Source organism: Salmo salar, chromosome ssa10 (genome assembly GCF_905237065.1).
Source record: "Salmo salar chromosome ssa10, Ssal_v3.1, whole genome shotgun sequence".
Taxonomy (NCBI): domain Eukaryota; kingdom Metazoa; phylum Chordata; class Actinopteri; order Salmoniformes; family Salmonidae; genus Salmo; species Salmo salar.
In genome coordinates, this window is record NC_059451.1 from 63,104,452 (window position 1) to 63,127,199 (window position 22,748).

Below are 22,748 nucleotides of genomic sequence, written 5' to 3' on the forward strand. Positions count from 1 at the left end.
CCTTCTTCCACATGTTTGGTGTGTCTCCCAGGTGGCTAGTGGCAAACTTTAAACAACACTTTTTATGGATATCTTTAAGAAATGGCTTTCTTCTTGCCACTCTTCCATAAAGGCCAGATTTGTGCAGTATACGACTGATTGTTGTCCTATGGACAGAGTCTCCCACCTCAGCTGTAGATCTCTGCAGTTCATCCAGAGTGATCATGGGCCTCTTGGCTGCATCTCTGATCAGTCTTCTCCTTGTATGAGCTGAAAGTTTAGAGGGACGGCCGGGTCTTCGTAGATTTGCAGTGGTCTGATACTTATACCTTCCATTTCAATATTATCGCTTGCACAGTGCTCCTTGGGATGTTTAAAGCTTGGGAAATCTTTTTGTATCCAAAACCGTCTTTAAACTTCTCCACAACAGTATCTCGGACCTGCCTGGTGTGTTCCTTGTTCTTCATGATGCTCTCTGCGCTTTAAACGGACCTCTGAGACTATCACAGAGCAGGTGCATTTATACGGAGACTTGATTACACACAGGTGGATTCTATTTATCATCATTAGTCATTTAGGTCAACATTGGATCATTCAGAGATCCTCACTGAACTTCTGGAGAGAGTTTGCTGCACTGAAAGTAAAGGGGCTGAATAATTTAGCACGGCCAATTTTTCAGTTTTTTATTTGTTAAAAAAGTTTGAAATATCCAATACATTTCGTTCCACTTCATAATTGTGTCCCACTTGTTGTTGATTCTTCACAAAAAATTACAGTTTTATATCTTTATGTTTGAAGCCTGAAATGTGGCGAAAGGTCGAAAAGTTCAAGGGGGCCGAATACTTTCGCAAGGCACTGTATAATATCATATATGCATGTGAAATGAATTACTGCCCACTACATCTGTATTCAGTTCCTTTGATTGTCTCAGTCAGGGTGCTGCAGTCAGAGAATGTGGCCTGTTGGAGAATGACTGCTCCCTGTGTTCTGTGTGCTTTGATCAAAGTGGGGAGAATGAGAGCGACAGTGAGCTGCACATGGTGTCACTGGGGGTTATGAGAAGAGAAGCGCTCCCACCAACGCCTGTGACAGCGTGTACTCTCCTCTCCCAGCTATGCACAAGATGATGAAATGAACAATGATGCACATCTGAAGAAAGGGATGAGACATAGAGAATCTCTCTCTCTTGCTTGCTCTCTCTTTCTCTGGACCTTCCCTGTGGATTTAGAGAGAGCAAAAAAATGTTTGACTGAGTTACAGAAATGTTTTTCACAATCTGACGGTGCTCTATCGGGGCCTCTTCAAAAAAAAAAAAAATATGTTGATCATGGACCCTTAGAAGAAATTCTATTTCTTGCAAAGTTTTGGAAAGCTCTCGTTTTGGATTTGGTTAATGCATATTGTATGAGGTGTGTGACGCCTCTGTACTTTAGTCTAGTGCATTCACAAAAGTCCTAAGCCATTGCAGCATCTTTAGCATAAAAATACATGAAAATACAAAAACCCTGAAGCTCAAGGCAAAACCAAAAAAGTAATCTAGAGGTCGAAAGAAACGCACACCTGTTTAGGTGAGGTGCTGGCTAGCGGAGTAGAACACTTGAAAAATTAAAGGACAGCTGCACACTCTAGGAGCTCAGATGCAAAAATGTTATAACCTAATAACCAATGTTTCAACAGACAAGCTGTCTTCATCAGTGTAGAATGACAAACACTACGGGTCACAAGTTTATATAGTTTCAAAGGACACGCATGCGTGTCTGTAATCATGGCTGGGTGTGGCCTGATATCATTGGTTAATTCTCAGATATAAAAATAACGTTCCAAAAACATGAATGGATAGCATACGATTTATAGATACAATTTAGCAACATAGGCCTACAAACATTTACAATGGCAAAATCACAATCACAAGAATGGCTTCAGATCAAAGTCTACGTTGAGAGCGAGAGAAGCAAGGGTCTTTTAATTAAAGATCCAGGCAACCTCTTATTTTAACAGTAAATTGTCGAGATTCACCCCTCTCCTAGGGAGGGTGTCATTTTCGATGCCGAAATAACGTAGGGACGAAATCGAATGGTTTGCTTCCAAAAATTGGACCCCAGCTGGATAAGTCGAGTTTTTGCACCTAATGGTGCTACGATGCTCTGAGATTCGTACTTTTAATTCGCACTTTGTCTTACCCACATCATTTTTTACTACAAGGACAAGTTCTAGAAAAAAGTAGCCTCTTGGAATGATCTTGTTTGAACCACGTAGTATATTGTTTGAATATTTTAGTATCTCTTTCAAATGACTTAATTGTTCTTTGTCTAATTAGGCCAAAAAAATTTATGCAGCTTGTGTAATGATTCCTGCAGCCATCCATTGATATGATTGACAGATCTTTGATAGCCTAAAACAGTGCTGCTTTTGAATGCCAGAGTGTGTAAGTGGGCAAGTGTGAAGCGAGGAGCAGAGCATAATTTGACCTCCAATTTTGCTCTGGTAATGCTCAGCCACAAGCTCTGGGCATGCTCTGCCTAGCATTTATCATTTCCTTTGTCACTATTATTTTAACAATGCAAATAGTCCGGGTAACCATTTGATTACCTGTTCAGGAGTCTTATGGCTTGGGGGTAAAAACTGTTGAGAAGCCTTTTTGTCCTAGACTTGACACTCCGGTACCGCTTGCCATGCGGTAGTAGAGAGAACAGTCTATGACTGGGGTGGCTGGGGTCTTTAACAATTTTTAGGGCCTTCCTCTGACACCGCCTGGTATAGAGGTCCTAGATGGCAGGCAGCTTTGCCCCAGTGATGTACTGGGCCGTACGCACTACCTTCTGAAGTGCCTTGCGGTCGGAGGCCGAGCAATTGCCGTACCAGGCAGTGATGCAACCGGTCAGGATTCTCTCGATGTTGCAGCTGTAGAACCTTTTGAGGATCTCAGGACCCATGCCAAATCTTTTTAGTTTCCTGAGGGGGAATAGGCTTTGTCGTGCCCTCTTCACGACTGTCTTGGTGTGTTTGGACCATTCTAGTTTGTTGTTGATGTGGACACCAAGGAACTTGAAGCTCTCAACCTGCTCCACTACAGCCCCGTCGATGAGAAAGGGGGTGTGCTCGGTGCTCCTTTTCCTGTAGTCCACAATCATCTCCTTAGTCTTGGTTACGTTGCGGGAAAGGTTGTTATTCTGTCACCACCCGGCCAGGTCTCTGACCTCCTCCCTATAGGCTGTCTCGTCGTTGTCGGTGATCAGGCCTACCACTGTTGTGTCGTCTGCAAACTTAATGATGGTGTTGGAGTCGTGCCTGGCCATGCAGTCGTGGGTGAACAGGGAGTACAGGAGGGGACTGAGCATGCACCCCTGAATAAATGATATCAAACTGCAGCGATCAAATGATTTGCGCACAGCAAACACCAACAGGCTTCACATGTGCATTGAGCGTGGGAAATGCTCGCTACAAATTAAATATTATTATTATTATTATAAAGACAGAAAAATGCACATGTAAAAGCTTAATTACATAAAGGAATATTAGTGGGAATATAGCCATAATATAAACAAGAGAAAGGAGAATGGAATATATTTAAAAAGCTTAACATTGATGAAACAACCGCCGTGTGCGGAAGCTATTTCTCAAAAATCTATTACTTTTAAGTAGGGACCGGCACAGAGTCCAGTAGGACAGTCTCACATGGCTACAGAGTCCTACACTTCACTGCTGGAGGGAATACACATCCGTCCTTGATTGTGATCGAGAATGAAATGTGTGCACACAAGGTAAATAAAGTTTTTTCCATCAATACAATCAATGTAGGGATGTAACGTGATTTTATAAGGGAATTGCTTTCACTGTAAACCCAATTGTTTAGGATCTGAACACATAACTAAACACTTTTCTGTAACACTTTTTAAAGGCATTTAGGTTTTCGACACTAAACACTGGGGGTGCTGTTTTAACACTGTAGGGTGTAATGTCGTATGAGCATTTTGTTTTTGCCATTCCTTTCGAGTGAAAGAGAGACCCACCCATGACTGTGTTGGGTGGGTCATGGTTGTTGCATTCAACAACTTCTAATCCTGAATCTTTCACCAAGTGACTGCCTTAGTGAATGTGTTTCAAATAAAAGTAAACCCTTTATGACCACATATTATATATGTCATACGGCCTTTAGTTATGGCCTAGGTATCTACAACGTTGTGGTCTGAAAATCCTGGTTCATGGGCCACATCAGACCTGCACATCACAATACGCTGGTTTGTGAAGGGATTAGTAATTGCTATAGGAATCTAGCTAGAGGGAAGATATCCAACAATTGGAATATTTTATCACCTGCAATCTGCACTCATAATGACTGCTATGGTGAAGGCCTCAAAATTCAAGACTACCTAAACCATCTAAACTGGAACAACCATCTAAACTGGAACAACCATCTCAGGAGCGGGTGAAACCCCTCAATTTAGATTAGTTTAGAAAAATTGTGGTTATTTATCTTTTGCATAGTATAAGATCAGTTAATCAGTCAATGTGCATGAGGAAATATAGATATTAAAACAAACTATTCTAAAAATCTACTTGCAAAAAAGCATGCTGGGAAATATGTGAATGAGGCCCCTTCCACGTCTTTTTCACTCAGAGTTATCGGAAATTAACTCAACACAGTCGAGTAACAACACCGCACGATTTGAAAATATTTCTTGAATCAAATATTAATTTGATAAGGTAAGCTAAAAATATTGATTTGAATGCATCCTTGAGAAGGAGCACTTGAAAGAGAGAACCGTGCATAATGGACGGATTTGGCGGACGGATTGCAAAATAAATCCTTGCATTGCAGGGATCAACTTGCTGTGGCAGTTTTATAGCCTCGTGCAGCAGCAGTAATAATAATAAATGATTACTACCTTACTATTCTGTGCAGGCTGACAGACTGATTTAGGCCATTTCAAACACTTCAAGCTACCAGGAGTCAAAAGCCACCAGAGTCAACAGCCACCAACTGGGCAAAAATGTGGTACACCCCATTACTTTTTCCACATTTTGTTGTGTTAAAATGGATTCAATTGAGATTTATTTTCACTGGCCTACACACAATACTCCATAATGTCAAAGTGGAATTATGTTTTAAAACATTTGTATAAGTTAATTAACAATTTTTATAAGCTGAAATGTCTTTAGTCAGTACATATTAAACCCCTTTCTTATGGCAAGCCTAAATACATTAAATTTGCTTAACAAGTCACATAATAAGTTACATGGACTCACTCTGGGTACAATAATAGCGTCTAGCATGATTTTTGAATGACTACTTCATCTCTGTACCCCACACATACAATTATCTGTAAGGTCCCTCAGTGAATTTCAAACACAGATTCAAACATAAAGACCAGGAAGATTTTCCAATGCCTCGCAAAAAAGGGCACCTATTGGTAAATGTGTAAAAAAAAAAAAATTTCAAAGAAGCAGACATCGAGCATGGTGAAGTTATTAATTACACTTTGAATGGTGTATCAATACACCCAGTCACTACAAAAATACAGGTGTCCTTCCTAACTTAGTTGCCGGAGAGGAAGGAAACCGCTCAGGGGTTTCACCATGAGGCCAATGGTGGCTTTAAAACAGTTTACAGAGTTTAATGGCTGTAATAGGAGAAAACTGAGGACGGATCAACAACATTGTAGTTACGCCACAATACTAACCTAATTGACAGAGTGAAAATAAGGAACCCTGTACAGAATACAAATATTCAAAAACAATGCATCCTGTTTGCAACAAGGCATTAAAGTAATACTGCAAAAAATGTGGCAAAGCAATGAACCTTTTGTCCTGAATACAACGTGTTATGTTTTGGAAGAAAAACAAAGTCAGTACCACTCTCCATATTTTTAAGCATAGTGGTGGCTGCATCATGTTATGGGTATGCTTGTAATCATTAAGGACTGGGAAGTTTTACAGGATAAAAAATAAATGCAATGGTGCAATGCAAAGGCAAAATCCTAGAGGAAAACCTGGTTCAGTCTGCTTTCCTCCAGACTCTGGGAGATGAATTCACCTTTAAGCAGGACAATAACCTAAAATGGCCAAATCTACACTAGAGTTGCTTACCAAGAAGACAGTTAATGTTGCCGAGTTCTGTTTTCAAGCAGATTTAAATCAAAACTCTATGGCGAGACCCGAAAATGGTTGTGTAGCAATGGTCAACACCCAATTTGTCAGAGCTTGAAGAATTTAAAAAACAATAATGGGCAAATGTTGCACAATCCAGGTGTGGAAAGCTCTTAGAGACTTACCCAAAAAGACTCACAGCTGTTATCGTGATTCTAACATGTATTGACTCAGGGTGTTGAATACTTATCTAATCAAGATATATTAGTGTTTTATTCATATTTTGTTGTACAAATGTTAGCATTTCTCTTCCACTTTTACATTAGAGAATTTTGTGTAGATCGTTGACCAAAAACTAAACAAAAGTGGAAAAAGTCAAAGGGTTTGAATACTTTCTGGGCATATTAACCAAACAGGGCATTTGAAGCCGTTCAGAGATCTTCATGTCTTCTGATAAACCTGGTCTGATATTACAATTCGCAAAAAATATTTGTCCCTTAGGGGTTTTAGATAATTAAACCGTATTTTAGGGACTGCAGATTACTGTCGTGGAGCTGTTTTTATGCACCAATAATCTGTGTTCTCTTTTGTTGACATCACCATTGCGCATGCTCTGTGACAGTCTGTTTTGTGGCGTTTGTAGTGAGTCTTTTTATAGAACGTCTCATCATACAGTTGCCTGAGTACTTCAGTATTATAGACAGTGTAGTCTTGTACAATGACAGCGCCTCCCTATAACTATAGAGGTGTCATTCTGGAGATTTAAGGGCTTGTTTTTCAGAGCGGGACATAGAATGGAATGAATGTAGATGGAGCCCTAAACACATTTTGTGGGGACTGAGGGGTTGCAATCTCTAAAGAACAGTTTCAGATGTAATGTGAGTATGAGTTAGTATTTGAAACATGTTGCAGTTGTGCATCCTGGTATTCTGGCTGATTTGTTCCTATATGTATTATTTTGTATATATTTTCAGTAAATAGTTCACAAAGGTTTATTTCACCATGCTGGCCGGCTACGTGTTTTCTTTCTCCAATCATCTGTGCGCAAATCATTTAACCGCTGCAGTTTGAGATTATTTATTTCCTTTTATTTATGAAAAGAATCTGATACTTGCCTTTATTATTTAGGATTTATTTAAGATATTTTAGCTTAATTAAATAGATTTATATTATGGTGTTTCTACTCCAAGAAAAACTAAAATACATTTTACAGTAGCCTATGTATTGCCTACCTAAAAGAAATCCACTAATGCATTTGAAGTCCTTCAAAATTGAAACTACATATCCTAACGGTAGAAAGTAGAATAGACACTACATATAGGCTACTGTAGGTAGGGTAGGCTAAATAATTACAACCGGATAGGCTGAATTAAAAGAATAGTGATAAAGGAAATTAAAAATGCTAGGCAGAGCATGCCCAGAGTGAAATTGGAGCCGGAGCGAGGCACTGCATCTCAGTGCTAGAGGCGTCACTACAGACACCCTGGTTCGAATCCAGGCTGTATCACAACCGGCTGTGATTGGGAGTCCCATAGGGCGGCACACAATTGGCCCAGCATCGTCCGGGTTTGGCAGGTGTAGGCCATCATTGTCAATAAGAATTTGTTCTTAACTGACTTCCCTAGTTAAATAAAGGTTAAATAAATAAATAAATGCTCTGCTCCACACTCGCCCACTCAAAAGCAGCCCTGCTTTAGGCTATCTAAAAACTGGGCTTCCGTATTTATATCTTTGTGTATCATGACTGAAATACTGTGCGAAGTGTAAGTCTACACACCAGAATGGCTTTCCAAGATGTGTTGAGTGTTCCTGAATGGTCCAGTCTCCGTCCTGACTTAAATCTGCTTTAAAAAAATCTGAGATAAGGTTTGAATATCACTGTCCATCAATGATTCCCAACCAAATTTACTGAGCTTGAGCAATTTTGACAAAGCAATGGATATACAGTGCATTCTGAAAGTATTCAGAGCCCTTCACCTTTTCCACATTTTGTTACGTTACAGCCTTATTCTAAAATTCTAAAAAATAAATTAAAAAAACATTCCCTCAACAAGCTACACACAATACCCCATAATGACAATGCAAAAATGTTTTTGAAGTATTTGCAAATGTATTAAAAATAAAAACTGAAATAACATTTACATAAGTATTCAGACCCTTTGAAGCACCTTTGGCAACGATTACATTCTCAAGTCTTGGGTATGACGCTAGAAGTTTTGCACACCTGTATTTGGGGAGTTTCTCCAATTCTTCTCTGTAGATCCTCTCAAGATCTGTCAGGCTGGATGGGGAGCGTCGCTGCACAGCTATTTTCAGGTCTCCAGAGATCTTCGATTGGGTTCAAGTCCGGGCTCTGGCTGGGCCACTCAAGGACATTCAGACACTTTTCCCGAAGCCACTCCTGCGTTGTCTTGGCTGTGTGCTTGGGGTCATTGTCCTGTTGGATGGTGAACCTTCACCCCAGTCTGACGTTCTGAGCGCTCTGGAGCAGGTTTTCATCAACGATATCTCTGTACTTTGTGTCATTCATCTTTCCCTTGGGGCCTCCCGAGTGGCGTAGCGGTCTATGGCTCTGTATCGCAGCGCATACGGCGCCACTACAGATCCGGGTTCGAAACCGGGCTGTGTCGCAGCTGGCCGTGACCGGGAGACCCATGAGGCAGCGCACAATTGGCCCAGCGTTGTCCGGGTTAGGGGAGGGTTTGGCCTGTGGCGGGTCGGGCGCATGCACACTGACATGGTCGTCAGTTGTACGTAGTTTCCTCCGACACATTGGTGCGGCTGTCTTCCGGGTTAAGCGAGCAGTGTGTCAAGAAGCAGTGCGGCTTGGCAGGGTTGTGTTTCGGAGGACACATGCCCCTCGACCTTCGCCTCTGCCGAATCCGTACGGGAGTTGCAGCAACTGTAACCACCAATTTGGATATCACGAAATTGGGGAGAAAAAGGGGTGAAAATTACAAAAAATATATATCTTTCCCTCGATCCTGACTAGTCTCCCAGTCCCTGCGGCTGAAAAATACCACCACAGCATGATGCTGCCACCACCAAGCTTCACCATAGGGTGGTACCCCAGACGTGACGCTTGGCATTCGGCATTCAGGCCAAAGAGTTCAATCTTTGTTTCATCAGACCAGAGAGTCTTGTTTCTCATGGTCTGAGAGTCTTTAGGTGCCTTTAGGTGGTTCTAAACTTGTTCCATTTAAGAATGATGGAGGCCACTGTGTTCACTGGGGACCTTCAATGCTGCAGAAATGTTTTGGTACCCTTCCCAGTTCTGTGCCTCGACACAATCCTGTCTCAGAGCTCTATGGACAATTCCTCCGACCTCGTGGCTTGGTTTTTGCTCTGACATGCACTGTCATCTGTGGGAACTTATATGGACAGGTGTGTGCCTTTCCAAATCAATTGCATTTAGGTGCATAGGTGACTCCAATGAAGTTGTAGAAACATCTCACGGATGATCAATGGAAACAGAATGCACCTGAGCTCAATTTTGAGTCTGAATACTTATGTAAATAGTTTTCAGTTTTTTATTTTTAATGCATTTGCAAAAATGTCTAAAAACCTGTTTTGACTTTGTCATTATGGGGTATTGTGTGTAGATTGATGAGGGGAAAAAATATTTAATACATTTTAGAATAAGGCTGTAATGTAACAAATTGTAGAGAAGGGGAAGAGTCTAAATACTTTCTGAATGCACTGTATTTTTATTTTATCTTTATTTAACTAGGCAAGTCAGTTAAGAACAAATTCTCATTTTCAATGATGGCCTAGGAACAGTGGATTAACTGCCTTGTTCAGGGGCAGAACGACAGATTTGTACCTTGTCAGCTCGGGATTTGAACTTGCAAGCTTTCGGTTACTAGCCCAACGCTCTAACCACTAGGCTACCCTGCCACCCCAATGTATGTTGCCCTCAGAGTTGTACAAAGTTGGTAGAATCTTAAAACCTCTTACATCTAGACGTTCCGCTAGCGGAACACCTGCTCCAATATCCAATGATAGGCGTGGCGCGAATTACAAATTCCTCAAAAATACAAAAACTTCAATTTTTCAAACATATGACTATTTTACAGCATTTTAAAGACAAGACTCTCCTTTATCTAACCACACTGTCCAATTTCAAAAAGGCTTTACAGCGAAAGCAAAACATTAGATTATGTCAGCAGAGTACCCAGCCAGAAATAATCAGACACCCATTTTTCAAGCTAGCATATAATGTCACAAAAAACAAAACCACAGCTAAATGCAGCACTAACCTTTGATGATCTTCATCAGATGACACACCTAGGACATTATGTTATACAATACATGCATGTTTTGTTCAATCAAGTTCATATTTATATCAAAAACCAGCTTTTTACATTAGCATGTGACGTTCAGAACTAGCATACCTCCGGTGAATTTACTAAATTACTCACGATAAACGTTCACAAAAAACATAACAATTATTTTAAGAATTATAGATACAGAACTCCTTTGTGCAATCGAGGTGTCCGATTTTAAAATAGCTTTTCGGTGAAAGCACATTTTGCAATATTCTGAGTAGATAGCCCAGCCATCACGGCTAGCTATTTAGACACCCAGCAAGTTTAGCCCTGACCAAACTCCGATTTACTATTAGAAAAGTTTGATTACCTTTGGTGTTCTTCGTCAGAATGCACTCCCAGGACTGCTACTTCAATAACAAATGTTGGTTTGGTTCAAAATAATCCATTGTTATATCCAAATAGGGGTGTTTTGTTCGTGCGTTCAAGACACTATCCGAAGTGTAAATAAGGGTCACGAGCACGGCGCATTTCGTGACAAAAGATTTCTAAATATTCCATTACCGTACTTCGAAGCATGTCAACCGCTGTTTAAAAAAGCGATAATATTCCGACCGGGAAAGCGTGTATACGTACAAAGAGAGAGAAAATAAAAGCATGGGATCCCCTCGTGCACGAGCCTGAGTCTCACAGTACTGTGACCAGCCACTATCCAAACGCGCTACTTTTTTTCAGCCAGAGCCTGCAAAGCCACGATTCAGCTTTTTGCCGCCTTCTGAGAGCCCATGGGAGCCGTAGGAAGTGTCACGTAACAGCAGAGATCCCCTGTATTGGATAGAGATAATCAAGAAGGGCAAGAAATTGTCAGACAGGGCATCTTCTCAGGTTTTGGCCTGCCAAATGAGTTCTGTTATACTCACAGACACCATTCAAACAGTTTTAGAAACTTTGGAGTGTTTTCTATCCAAAGCTAATAATTATATGCATATTCTAGTTTCTGAGCAGGAGTAATAATCAGATTAAATCGGGTATGTTTTTTTATCCGGCCGTGAAAATACTGCCCCCTAGCCATAACAGGTTAATAGAAATTATTCACAGCTGTAATGGCTGCCAAAGGTGCGGGCCGGCTGAGCTAACGCAGGCTAATGTGATTAGCATGAGGTTGTAAGTAACAAGAACATTTCCCAGGACAAAGACATATCTGATATTGGCAGAAAGCTGAAATTCTTGTTAATCTAATGGCACTGTCCAATTTACAGTAGCTATTACAGTGAAAAAAATACCATGCTATTGTTTGAGGAGGGTGCACAGTTATGAAAATGTATTAATAAACCAATTAGGCACATTTGGGCAGTCTTGATACAACATTTTGAACAGAAAAGCAATGGTTCATTGGATCAGTCTAAAACTTTGCACATACACTGCTGCCATCTAGTGGCCAAAATCTGAATTGTGCCTAGGCTAGAATAATACATTTACATTTAAGTCATTTAGCAGACGCTCTTATCCAGAGCGACTTACAAATTGGTGCATTCACCTTATGATATCCAGTGGAACAACCACTTTACAATAGTGCATCTAAATGTTTTAGGGGGGGTTAGAAGGATTACTTTATCCTATCCTAGGTATTCCTTAAAGAGGTGGGGTTTCAGGTGTCTCCGGAAGGTGGTGATTGACTCCGCTGTCCTGGCGTCGTGAGGGAGCTTGTTCCACCATAGGGGTGCCAGAGCAGCGAACAGTTTTGACTGGGCTGAGCGGGAACTGTGCTTCCGCAGAGGTAGGGGGGGCAGCAGGCCAGAGGTGGATGAACGCAGTGCCCTTGTTTGGGTGTGTAGGGCCTGATCAGAGCCTGAAGGTACGGAGGTGCCGTTCCCCTCACAGCTCCGTAGGCAAGCACCATGGTCTTGTAGCGGATGCGAGCTTCAACTGGAAGCCAGTGGAGAGAGCGGAGGAGCGGGGTGACGTGAGAGAACTTGGGAAGGTTGAACACCAGACGGGCTGCGGCGTTCTGGATGAGTTGTAGGGGTTTAATGGCACAGGCAGGGAGACCAGCCAACAGCGAGTTGCAGTAATCCAGACGGGAGATGACAAGTGCCTGGATTAGGACCTGCGCCGCTTCCTATGTGAGGCAGGGTCGTACTCTGCGAATGTTGTAGAGCATGAACCTACAGGATCGGGTCACCGCCTTGATGTTAGTGGAGAACGACAGGGTGTTGTCCAGGGTCACGCCAAGGTTCTTAGCACTCTGGGAGGAGGACACAATGGAGTTGTCAACCGTGATGGCGAGATCATGGAACGGGCAGTCCTTCCCCGGGAGGAAGAGCAGCTCCGTCTTGCCGAGGTTCAGCTTGAGGTGGTGATCCGTCATCCACAATGATATGTCTGCCAGACATGCAGAGATGCGATTCGCCACCTGGTTATCAGAAGGGGGAAAGGAGAAGATTAATTGTGTGTCGTCTGCATAGCAATGATAGGAGAGACCATGTGAGGATATGACAGAGCCAAGTGACTTGGTGTATAGTGAGAATAGGAGAGGGCCTAGAACAGAGCCCTGGGGCTCACCAGTGGTGAGTGCACGTGGTGCGGAGACAGACTCTCGCCACGCCACCTGGTAGGAGTGACCTGTCAGGTAGGATGCAATCCAAGCGTGGGCCGCGCCGGAGATGCCCAACTCGGAGAGGGTGGAGAGGAGGATCTGATGGTTCACAGTATCAAAGGCAGCAGATAGGTCTAGAAGGATGAGAGCAGAGGAGAGAGAGTTAGCTTTAGCAGTGCGGAGAGCCTCCGTGACACAGAGAAGAGCAGTCTCAGTTGAATGACCAGTCTTGAAACCTGACTGATTTGGATCAAGAACGTCATTCAGAGAGAGATAGCAGGAGAGCTGGCCAAGGACGGCACGTTCAAGAGTTTTGGAGAGAAAAGAAAGAAGGGATACTAGTCTGTAGTTGTTGACATCGGAGGGATCGAGTGTAGGTTTTTTCAGAAGGGGTGCAACTCTTGCTCTCTTGAAGACGGAAGGGACGTAGCCAGCGGCCAAGGATGAGTTGATGAGCGAGGTGAGGTAAGGGAGAAGGTCTCCGGAAATGGTCTGGAGAAGAGAGGAGGGGATAGGGTCAAGCGGGCAGGTTGTTGGGCGGCCAGGTTGTTGGGTGGCCTTTCTCTTGCATTTCAAAGATGATGGTACAAAAAAATGTTTTCTTTGTATTGTCTTTTACCAGATCTAATGTGTTATATTCTCCTAAATTAATTTAACATTTCCACAAACTTCAGTGTTTCCTTTCAAATGGTATCAAGTATATACATATTCTTGCTTCAGGTCCTGAGCTACAGGCAGTTAGATTTGGGTATGTCATTTTAGGCGAAAATTTAAAAAAAGGGGCGGATCCTTAAGAGCGTCTGGGGTGTGAAGACATACGCAATTTATATGATTTTTCTTTCATTTTGAAAATGTGGAGTAGGTTGTGTAGATCGATGGGGGGAAAAATGTAATATAATCCCCTTTTAGATAAAATTAAAAGGCAGAAAATGTGAAGACTGTGCAAGGGGTGTGTAAACTTTCTTTAGCGACTGTACATACCTTAGTAGTGGAAATTGTTGTAGATGTTGACTGCCTTTCTCTCTCTCCCTCTCCCTTTCTCCAGATCTGTCGGTGTAATGTGAAGGAGAACCAGCAGCAGTTTTTCCACAGCCTGGCGGTGAGACAGAGCCTTGCACTCCACTTCAACATCCAGCAGGACTGTGGCCACTTCCTGGCTGACGTCCCTCCCCGCCTGCTGCCCTGGGAGGAGGAGGAGGAAGAGGAAAACAATGAGGATGGGCAGAAAGAGACAAAGGATAAGGAGTCAAGGAGGAAGAAGGAGACTGTCGAAACAACGAATGCCATGCAGAACAGGCAAGCCGAGGAGGCCCAGATCCCAGGCCACCACATGGGCCTACGCAGCCGAGTGGTGGTGATCACCCGTGAAGTGCCCTTCCAGACCGTTGCTGACTTCGTCCGGGAGGGCACAGTCCGGCACGCCCGCAACCCGGACCTGTACGAACGTCAGGTGTGCCTGCTGCTTTTACAGCTGTGCTCGGGCCTGGAGCACATGAAGCCCTACCATGTGACCCACTGCGACCTGCGTCTGGAAAACCTACTGCTGGTGCACTGCCACCCGGGAAACCCCTGGAACTTGGACCTGCTCGAGCCCAACAATAACAGCAGCAACAGTGCCACCTCCGGGGCAGGTGCTGCCAACACGGCCACCAACGCCACCTGCCCTGCCCGCCTCATCATAAGCAACTTCTCCCAGGCCAAGCAGAAGAGCCCCCTGGTGGTGGACCCCAGCGCGCTGTGCAACCAGTCGCGACTGGCGCCCGAGATCGTCACAGCGACGCAGTATCGCAAGTGCGACGAGTTCCAGACAGGCATCCTCATCTACGAGATGCTGCACCAGCCCAACCCCTTCGAGGAGACACCCGAGCTGAAGGAGAGGGAGTACACCTGGGCTGACCTGCCGCCACTCCCGGCCCGCTCCCTCTACTCCCAGGGCCTGCAGCAGCTGGCCAGCCTCCTGCTCACCGTCAACCCCTCGGAAAGGATCCAGATGGCCGAGGCCAGGGCCTGCCTGCAGTGTCTGCTCTGGGGGCCCCGTGAGGACCTCTTCCAGGCGCTCAGCTACACCAGTGGCCAGGCTTCAGGCACCAACTCCAGCCAGCACGAGACCACCCTCCAGAACTGGCTGGACCTGAAGAGGACGCTGATGATGATCAAGTTCGCAGAGCGCTCGCTGGACACGGGCTGTGGCGTGAGCCTGGAGGATTGGCTGTGCTGCAAGTACTTGGCCTTCGCGACCACAGACACGCTCAGCCGAGTGGTGCGCATCCTCCAGCAGCAACACTCACAGTCCCAGCATCTGACCCATTCTCAGCAGCACCTAACCCAATCCCAACACCTGACCCACTCCCAACCGCTCTGAGCTCCATTACTCACTAGCTACTCACCGCTCATCCAATTCTCTCTAGACTCGTGTCGTAATGCTATGGGATTTTACACTTCCCCTCTCGTCTCTGTCCTATCCCTTCAACAACGCAACCAAACCATAAGCGGAAAATCTATGGTAAAAACTGTAATAAATCATTAGCCTTATTGTGGACTATGATATTGTATGCAGTGCTCAGTTTCACCAGTGTATCTTTTCTTTTGGTGGGAAAAAGTGTAGGGGGTGGGTGTTATCAAATTAAACCTGCTTCAATGTACGATGAAGTACTCGGATGAGACAAAAAGTACTTTGATACTACAAACTGGCAAATAGTCCTCGCTTGGTAAAATCTCAATGCGCTTCAATGAACAAGTAGGAAAAAAACATAAACCGTCAAAAAGGATGCTTGAATTGCTCTCAGCTGGAGTTGCAACAGGTTATCTCTACATTCAATTCAACGGGCCCCGATCTGAAAATCCAATCTTCTCAGACTTGAGTCTACTTTCACATTATTAGCCAATTATTACACAGGTCCTCTTTGCCATGGTTTGTTGTTCAGTTCACAGTATGTGACAACAATACGGCAGCACTGAGACTGGATATAAGCCTAGTGATAGTGACCACATAGCCCAGCCAATCTCTACTGGCTCCAGTTGCTCTGACATCCCCTTGTTGTCTGTGTGATGGTGTAGCCACCTCTCAAAACTGTCTCAAAGACATGAGTCCTATAGGGAATTCAGAGGGATTTAGCCTTCAGATCAGAGCTATCCTAACTAGAGCTGTCTGTCACCTTGAAATAGGAAGTTTGAATAATGCTTTTGAGTTTAGCTTTGAATAGATTTCAAGATAGAATGTCAACGTGCATAGTGTAGTGGTCATGCTTGCCCCAATGCTACAGCTCAGTCCTAGTCTAAAACATCTCCGATAATCTTCTCAGCACTCGCCCACTCCCTTTCACTGTCTACCATTACTGAGGGGGGAGAAAGGGAGGGTTGAGGCTCCAAGGACAATTGATTAAGAATGAAGAATACAGGCTCCTCAGTTCCCCAAGGAAGACAGACACCCAGCCCATATTTAGCATTACATCTTCTCCTCTACCATATACTAAACCACCTAATAAGGAGGCAAAACCTTATTCTTAGGTACATCGTTGGAATTATTTTTCATCCACCAAGTGTGTTATGCAAACTGAGAATCGCCAAAGTTCTGCCCCGCAGTCTCCATTTTGACAATTGTGAGAAATACATTGAGGCGACAACATTTTAGATGTTTATATAAGAGGCATCTGTTTCAGTTCATCAAGGTGAATGCATTGTAACACAGTCATTTGAAGTGTCCTTACCACTGCTTAAATACAGTACATGGTTCTGCAATCAACCCAGGCTGCCATGTTGCTTCGTAGTATCATTGATGAGAAGTTAGATAGTAGTCGGACATGAAAGCACTACCAATGTAATTTTCTCGTTTTTAAGCAAAGCCAGAACTTAGAATACTAGGAAGTCTGTTTTAGTTGTGTGTTTCGTGGACAAACACTATTTTTCCTTTGGATATGTGCAATTAATGTAAAATGTTATTATTAACTATGAAAATGACAGTACTTAAACATGTACGTAGCCTACTTTTATCACTTTTCAGTTATTCTCGCTTCCATTATTATTTCTGGCACATAACTGGCGATGACGTTTAGCTGAAAACGCAGGGTTTAGTCTCAAACCTTGATGTGGAACTTGTTGTGGGGAGCTAGGACAACATTATTGCAGCGCGTAGAGGGACTTTGATGTTTCAGGGACTGCTTGTTGGGTTTTCGTTTTTTGTATTTGTTTGTAGTCTTTAATTCTACATTTTTTCCCTTCATTTTATTTGTTAGTATTAGATGCTTATGTGTTTCTAATTGACTGCTTCTGGCCTGGGTGATATGATCAATGTTTGCACATTCAGTAGAACTCAAGTGTTCCTAAGCGGAGAATGGAAATGTAGAAGCGAAACGGAGAACAGGTCGTAATAAAAAGCAGTTCTAGCCTGGTAACACTGTTCAGTCTGGATTAACCAGGCTAGTTCCATCCCTCGTGGAAAGAAACACGCTGTGTTTTGCTCAGCAGCAGCACATGGAATGTAGGAGTCTCTCTGGACTCGAGTGAAGCTTCGGTTGGAACTGAAAGGATCCCATGAACCTGGACTTATTATTCCCAATAGACTGTGTTAGCCACTCAGACTCCATTTTGGGGCGTTTCGCTAGTTAACCACTATACATGACAAGAGCTCCCGATCAATAGAGAATGGCCACTGCCTTAAACCCTGCTCCCTGCACATCTAACCACACCACCCAACCACTGAGATTCATATGCCTATTGTCCCATCACTATATATCTGTTTTATGGGCTGCCATGGGAACTCACTACAACTGTTGCAGATACATATCCATCCCTCTGCCTCATCAGCATTGGTGATACCACTGCACACAGTCAGCTTGTGGTCCATTTTAGCCAAATGAATGAGCTTTGGCTTTAAGGCCTGTGTCTGTCTGCCTGGAATCAATGCAACTGAAATACATGGCTTACATTGGCTTTGCTTCTATCAGTTAGGGGGCTTACTGAAGACGATAGAGACCGTTTGTGTGCTTTTGTGGTTGAACAATGTGAGAGATTTCGGCAGACCCCACATACTTTGGACTCACAGGTTGACGTCTCTAGCAGTGCTAGTTCGACACAGCAGATTCCTATAATAAAGGATTGAATAATGTCAGATTATAATTGACAGCTTGACACAAATACCCTGATGTTTTTTTTTTCTGGAACTCTCTACATTTATATATCCATAATAGGAGTGTGCAATGGCCTCCGGCATAACGGATCTAATGGGGTTCACCACACACTTTGCACAACAGACTATCTAATTTCCAAACATAACAGGTGTATGACTCTGAAACACATATTTGGGATTCCTCTTGTAATGTTTCATCATCCTGTGCGTGTCCATGCAGGTTTGGTTTCTCTTAGTAAGTATTGAACTGTTTTACTTATTCACCTGTACTCATCTAACAGCATCCTGTGAGAAGATGGCCAAACTCTGCCATGGTTTCCTTTCTATATCCAAATGAATAACATGACATAGCAGCCAGCCACTCACTAGCTAGGTCAGTGGGGGAGAACTACTGGGAACTACTGTGAGGAAGGGATCCTGTGTATTTAGATATAGGGTCAGATGTGATGTCAAGGACATCGAATGGTGACTTGAGGTCGAAGAGTCCAGGTCGCTGAGGAATGCATGTGGACTGCACTGGTGGCTGTCCTTGTATCTAGAGAGTCAACATTTATATTATCTAATGTAATCTTTAATCTACACTATTTACAGAATTTACAGTGCACCACTATCGGTCTGTCACGACAGACAAGATACCATGCATCGGCTTTCCTTTTTTGTCTCATTTGTTTTGGGAGAAAACTGGTGAATTGTTTTTTCTGTCCAGAAGAATGTTATTATAAAACTAAAGTGTTCTCACCTTTTGGAAAAAGAGTGTTTGCATACAGATTCATGTACAGTATTTTTCCCTCTTGTAAATGATCGAGTTAAACTACTTTAACAGCCAGTTGGGAGGAGGGTTTTTGAATGAGTAACAAACACCATTAAAAACACACTGTTCATGGATAGTGTTGCCAACAGTGGGTTTTGCAGTTTTTTATCATTGCATTTTAATCGCCACTGAACATAAAAAGTAAACTCTCTTGGCTTTCTATATATGTGTATATCTCTTGGCCTGTTGCCATTTTATTGTTGATCAAGTAACCGATAGTAACACAACAATAAATGTATGTTTTTATATACATTGTGCGTGAGACCCCATTATTGCCAATCTGTGTCAGCCGCTTGCATGTCCCTCTTGTGGTGATGAAGTGTAACAACTGACTAATACAAGGGCTGCATCCCGATAGTCTAGTTGGCTTCCTTATGAGGTAGGATCCTCCCCTTGACTCCTTTCCTTTAATTTGCGCTGCTGTAACAAAAGCAAGACTGGAGAAAGGAAATACCTTGTAGTTAACCACTATGTTGCTTTCACGTCTTCTGTGCTTTCAGATTATCGGGGCAAATGAAGGAGATGAAACACTGGGGAGAAGCCACTCTAGACTATTGAGCAACTGTGGGTTTTATCAGTTCATCTGTGTGAGTTGAACGCTTGTTCATTGTCAGTCTCATATAAGTGAAAGGTATGTACAGAGCTTAAAGACACTTGTGGCATCTGGATATGTTGGTCATCATGATGGAAACATCAGAAATGGGGAGAACCCATTAATTCAGGGAATAATTATAAATGTGACTGAAAACAACAAGCAACTCCAATGATCAAATGGTGATTGAGTTCAAATGGAATCGACGGCATCCCTGTCAGACTTTCTAGCTCAATATTTAGTTTTTATTCCCAAATCTGATTTCACGACTCTAATTTAAATGTAAGAAATGTATGACCTAGAAATATTAAAATAGCATGTACTACTTTCTTAAAGTGACTGTCCAGTGTTTACCGATTTCTATAAAATATTACCTATAATGAATTACAATATGAGTTAAATAGTTGTCCTTACAAAAAATGGTAATTCAAGCAATTCTCCGGTCCTTTTCAAATACTTTTTAGCCAGTAGTTCTGAAAGTAGAGCTTACAAGCAGAAATATGCAACATGTCGTTGCTCTCTCTCACGCTCTGCTGTGTGTGCATCTTGCTAGCTGTCACTCAAATGGTGATGGGCTGAAGCTCATTGGCTAGATCTCAAATTTTTAGGGGGCTTGCCCACATGGGGGGAAATGGCGCAGCATACCTTCCAGAAAAACACTTTTTCAAACTACGAATTTCGTGGCTAATTGAGGTTAAACAATTATCCTGCTCATAGATTATGCATGTATGAACTACACACTGACACGTCCAGCCCAAAGTGGAAGGTTGAAAATAAAAAGTAGTAGTCGCCAGTTTCGGAGCATGTCGTTAAGTATGTTAAAAAGCAGCTTGTCTATGTTGAAATGCTGTGGGCATACCCCAACAACAGAATGGTGTGGGCGTATACCGGTCATTCCAAATATTAATGTGAGTAGATCGCTGATTGGCCAGCTCATCCTCCTCAGGAGGATGACATCATCTTTTATGAGGAAATAGCAAGATTTTGTGAAAAGGTCTGTTTGAGATTAACGTTTGAGGTGGGGGTTTTTAAGTGTTTTTTTCTCTCCAATCGATGCTTTGGCCACAAATACCAATATATGAGTCGACAACATTATTTGGGTGTGAGTTAAGAGGATAGGAACTTTTAAAAGTGCCTTTTCACTGGACAGTTTAACATTTTATTTTAAAGTACAACATACTGTACAGTACATTACTAGATATCAATATTTATTCGGCATTGACCACAAGATGGAGACATTTCAAAACGTTCCTGAAATATGACAACGGCATGTTCCTGTAGCCTCAAATCCACTGCCATTGTAAAAAATGACTGTTGGAGATTGATGCGTTGTCAGTGCTGGAAGCTGGTTGATGGACAAACATTATTATGATGCAACAAGTCCATACAGTCTCTAGCACACTGTTGACTGTCGTGTCATAATAACGCTTGTTTGTGTGCCTGCCTGCCTGCCTGTTTGTCTACGTTTCTCTGTTTATCCGTCTGTTTATCTGTCAGTCTTTCTGCATCTTGATCTCACACAAGTCCCTCAGATAATGAAATGTATGATTATAGACTCTTGATCTGCTCTAGACAAAATCTAATCGAGGACAATGAAGTGTTGCATATATAATCCAGTTAGAGTTGTGTGTGTGGTTTCATACCTGGATTTCATAATGCCAGCTCAGTGTTATCATGGAGGTTATTGCTCAGTTGCATAACCGTCCGTTGTGTAATAGCAAGGCAGAGAATCAATCAAATATGAGAGGGAAGTGAACCGTGTGAGCTGCACCTCTCCCCCAGTCTATCCTCCAAATAGAGGTTTGTAGGCTAAGAACTATGAATTCACAAAAGCGGTGATATTATTTATTTGTAAAAAATAATAATTGTGAGGTGAATAAATTCTCAGCAGGGTTACATAGGGGTTGAAAATGCAACAAAGAAAATTGTTGAGCGACAAGTGAATTTGACCTGACTTCATCATGTTTTAGTTGGGGATAAGCTTTCCATTCATGATGTCGAAGCCCATTATTTCAATATTCTCATGGCTTTTATTCAGAACACTTTGTTGTACAGTTCTGTTCAGACCTCAGGGGTCCTATCAAGCATCTCAGAGTAGGAGTGCTGATCTAAGATCAGGTCCCACACTGTCCAAGTAATCTTATTCATTGTGATCTAAAAGGCCAAACTGTTCCTAAATCAGCACTCCTACTCAAACACACTTGATACAGCCCCTGGTATTTGACTGTTATTTTTTAAGAAATAATTTAGTACTGTAATAACTAATAATTAGTAAGTCTGCTGTTTGCAGATGATTAGGCAGTAGTAACTGGAAAACCCTCCTCTGAAACGGATCCTTCAACATAAGCCTTTCATCTGAGGAGTCTTTCCAGGCTAAGAAAGTAAGCATACCATAGAACATAGGGCAAATCTTCGTATGGAGAAGGAGTGTTGAACTGTGTACAGTAACTATATTCAGTCAGCTTTACCATCAGCGGATAAAAGGAAGACTCGCTCACAGAATACGAGCCAAAATTAAGTTACACCACACTGTAGCCTTGCACACAGTTGAGCTCTCGTCCTGTCCAGGGGGTGAACTAGTACACCCCCTTGGCCGCTGCCACACGCTACAGAAACAGGAGATAGGCTCCTCCCTTTATGGGCCATTCTGGCTCGGAAAAGGCTTACTTCTACAATGTAGAAAATAGTCAACAACAAAAAAAATAACCTTGAGTAGTTGTGTTCAAACGTTTGACTTTACAGTATCAGTCAAAAGACTCATTCAAGGGTTTTTCTTTATTTTTACTATTTTCTACATTGTAGAATAATAGTGAAAACATTAAAACTAGGAAATAACGCATATGGAATCATGAAGTAACCAAAAAAGTGTTAAACAAATCAAAATATATTATATATTCTTCAAAGTAGCCACCCTTTGCCTTAATGACAACTTTGCACACTCTTGGCATTCTCTCAACCAGCTTTACCTGGAATGCTTTTCCAACAGTCTTGAAGAAGTTCCCAGATATGCTGAGCACTTGTTGGCTGCTTTTCCTTCCCTCTGCGGTCCAACTCATTCCACCAAATCATCTCAATTGGGTTGAGGTCCGGTGATTGTGGAGGCCAGGTCATCTGATGCAGCACTCCATCACTCTCCTTCTTGGTCAAATAGCCCTTACACAGCCTGGAGGTGTGTTGGGTCATTGTCCTGTTGAAAAACAAATGATAGTCCCACTAAGCCCAAACCAGATGGGATGGCATATCGCTGCAGAATGCTGTGGTAGTCATGCTCGTTAAGTGTGCTTTGAATT

At 42.7% G+C, this 22,748-nt stretch overlaps 1 protein-coding gene across 4 annotated transcripts in view; it reads left to right on the forward strand.

Moving 5' to 3' along the window:
• peak1 (pseudopodium-enriched atypical kinase 1) overlaps positions 1-19,116 on the forward strand; it is a 298,688-nt gene extending 279,572 nt beyond the window's left edge. For all 4 annotated transcript variants that reach the window (XM_014123825.2, XM_014123826.2, XM_014123828.2 and 1 more), the window contains one exon: positions 13,976-19,116. In XM_014123825.2, coding sequence (XP_013979300.1) covers positions 13,976-15,292 — 1,317 coding nt within the window. In that variant the 3' untranslated portion in view covers positions 15,293-19,116. The remainder of the gene's footprint in view (positions 1-13,975) is intronic.
• The last annotated feature ends 3,632 nt before the right edge of the window (positions 19,117-22,748 follow it).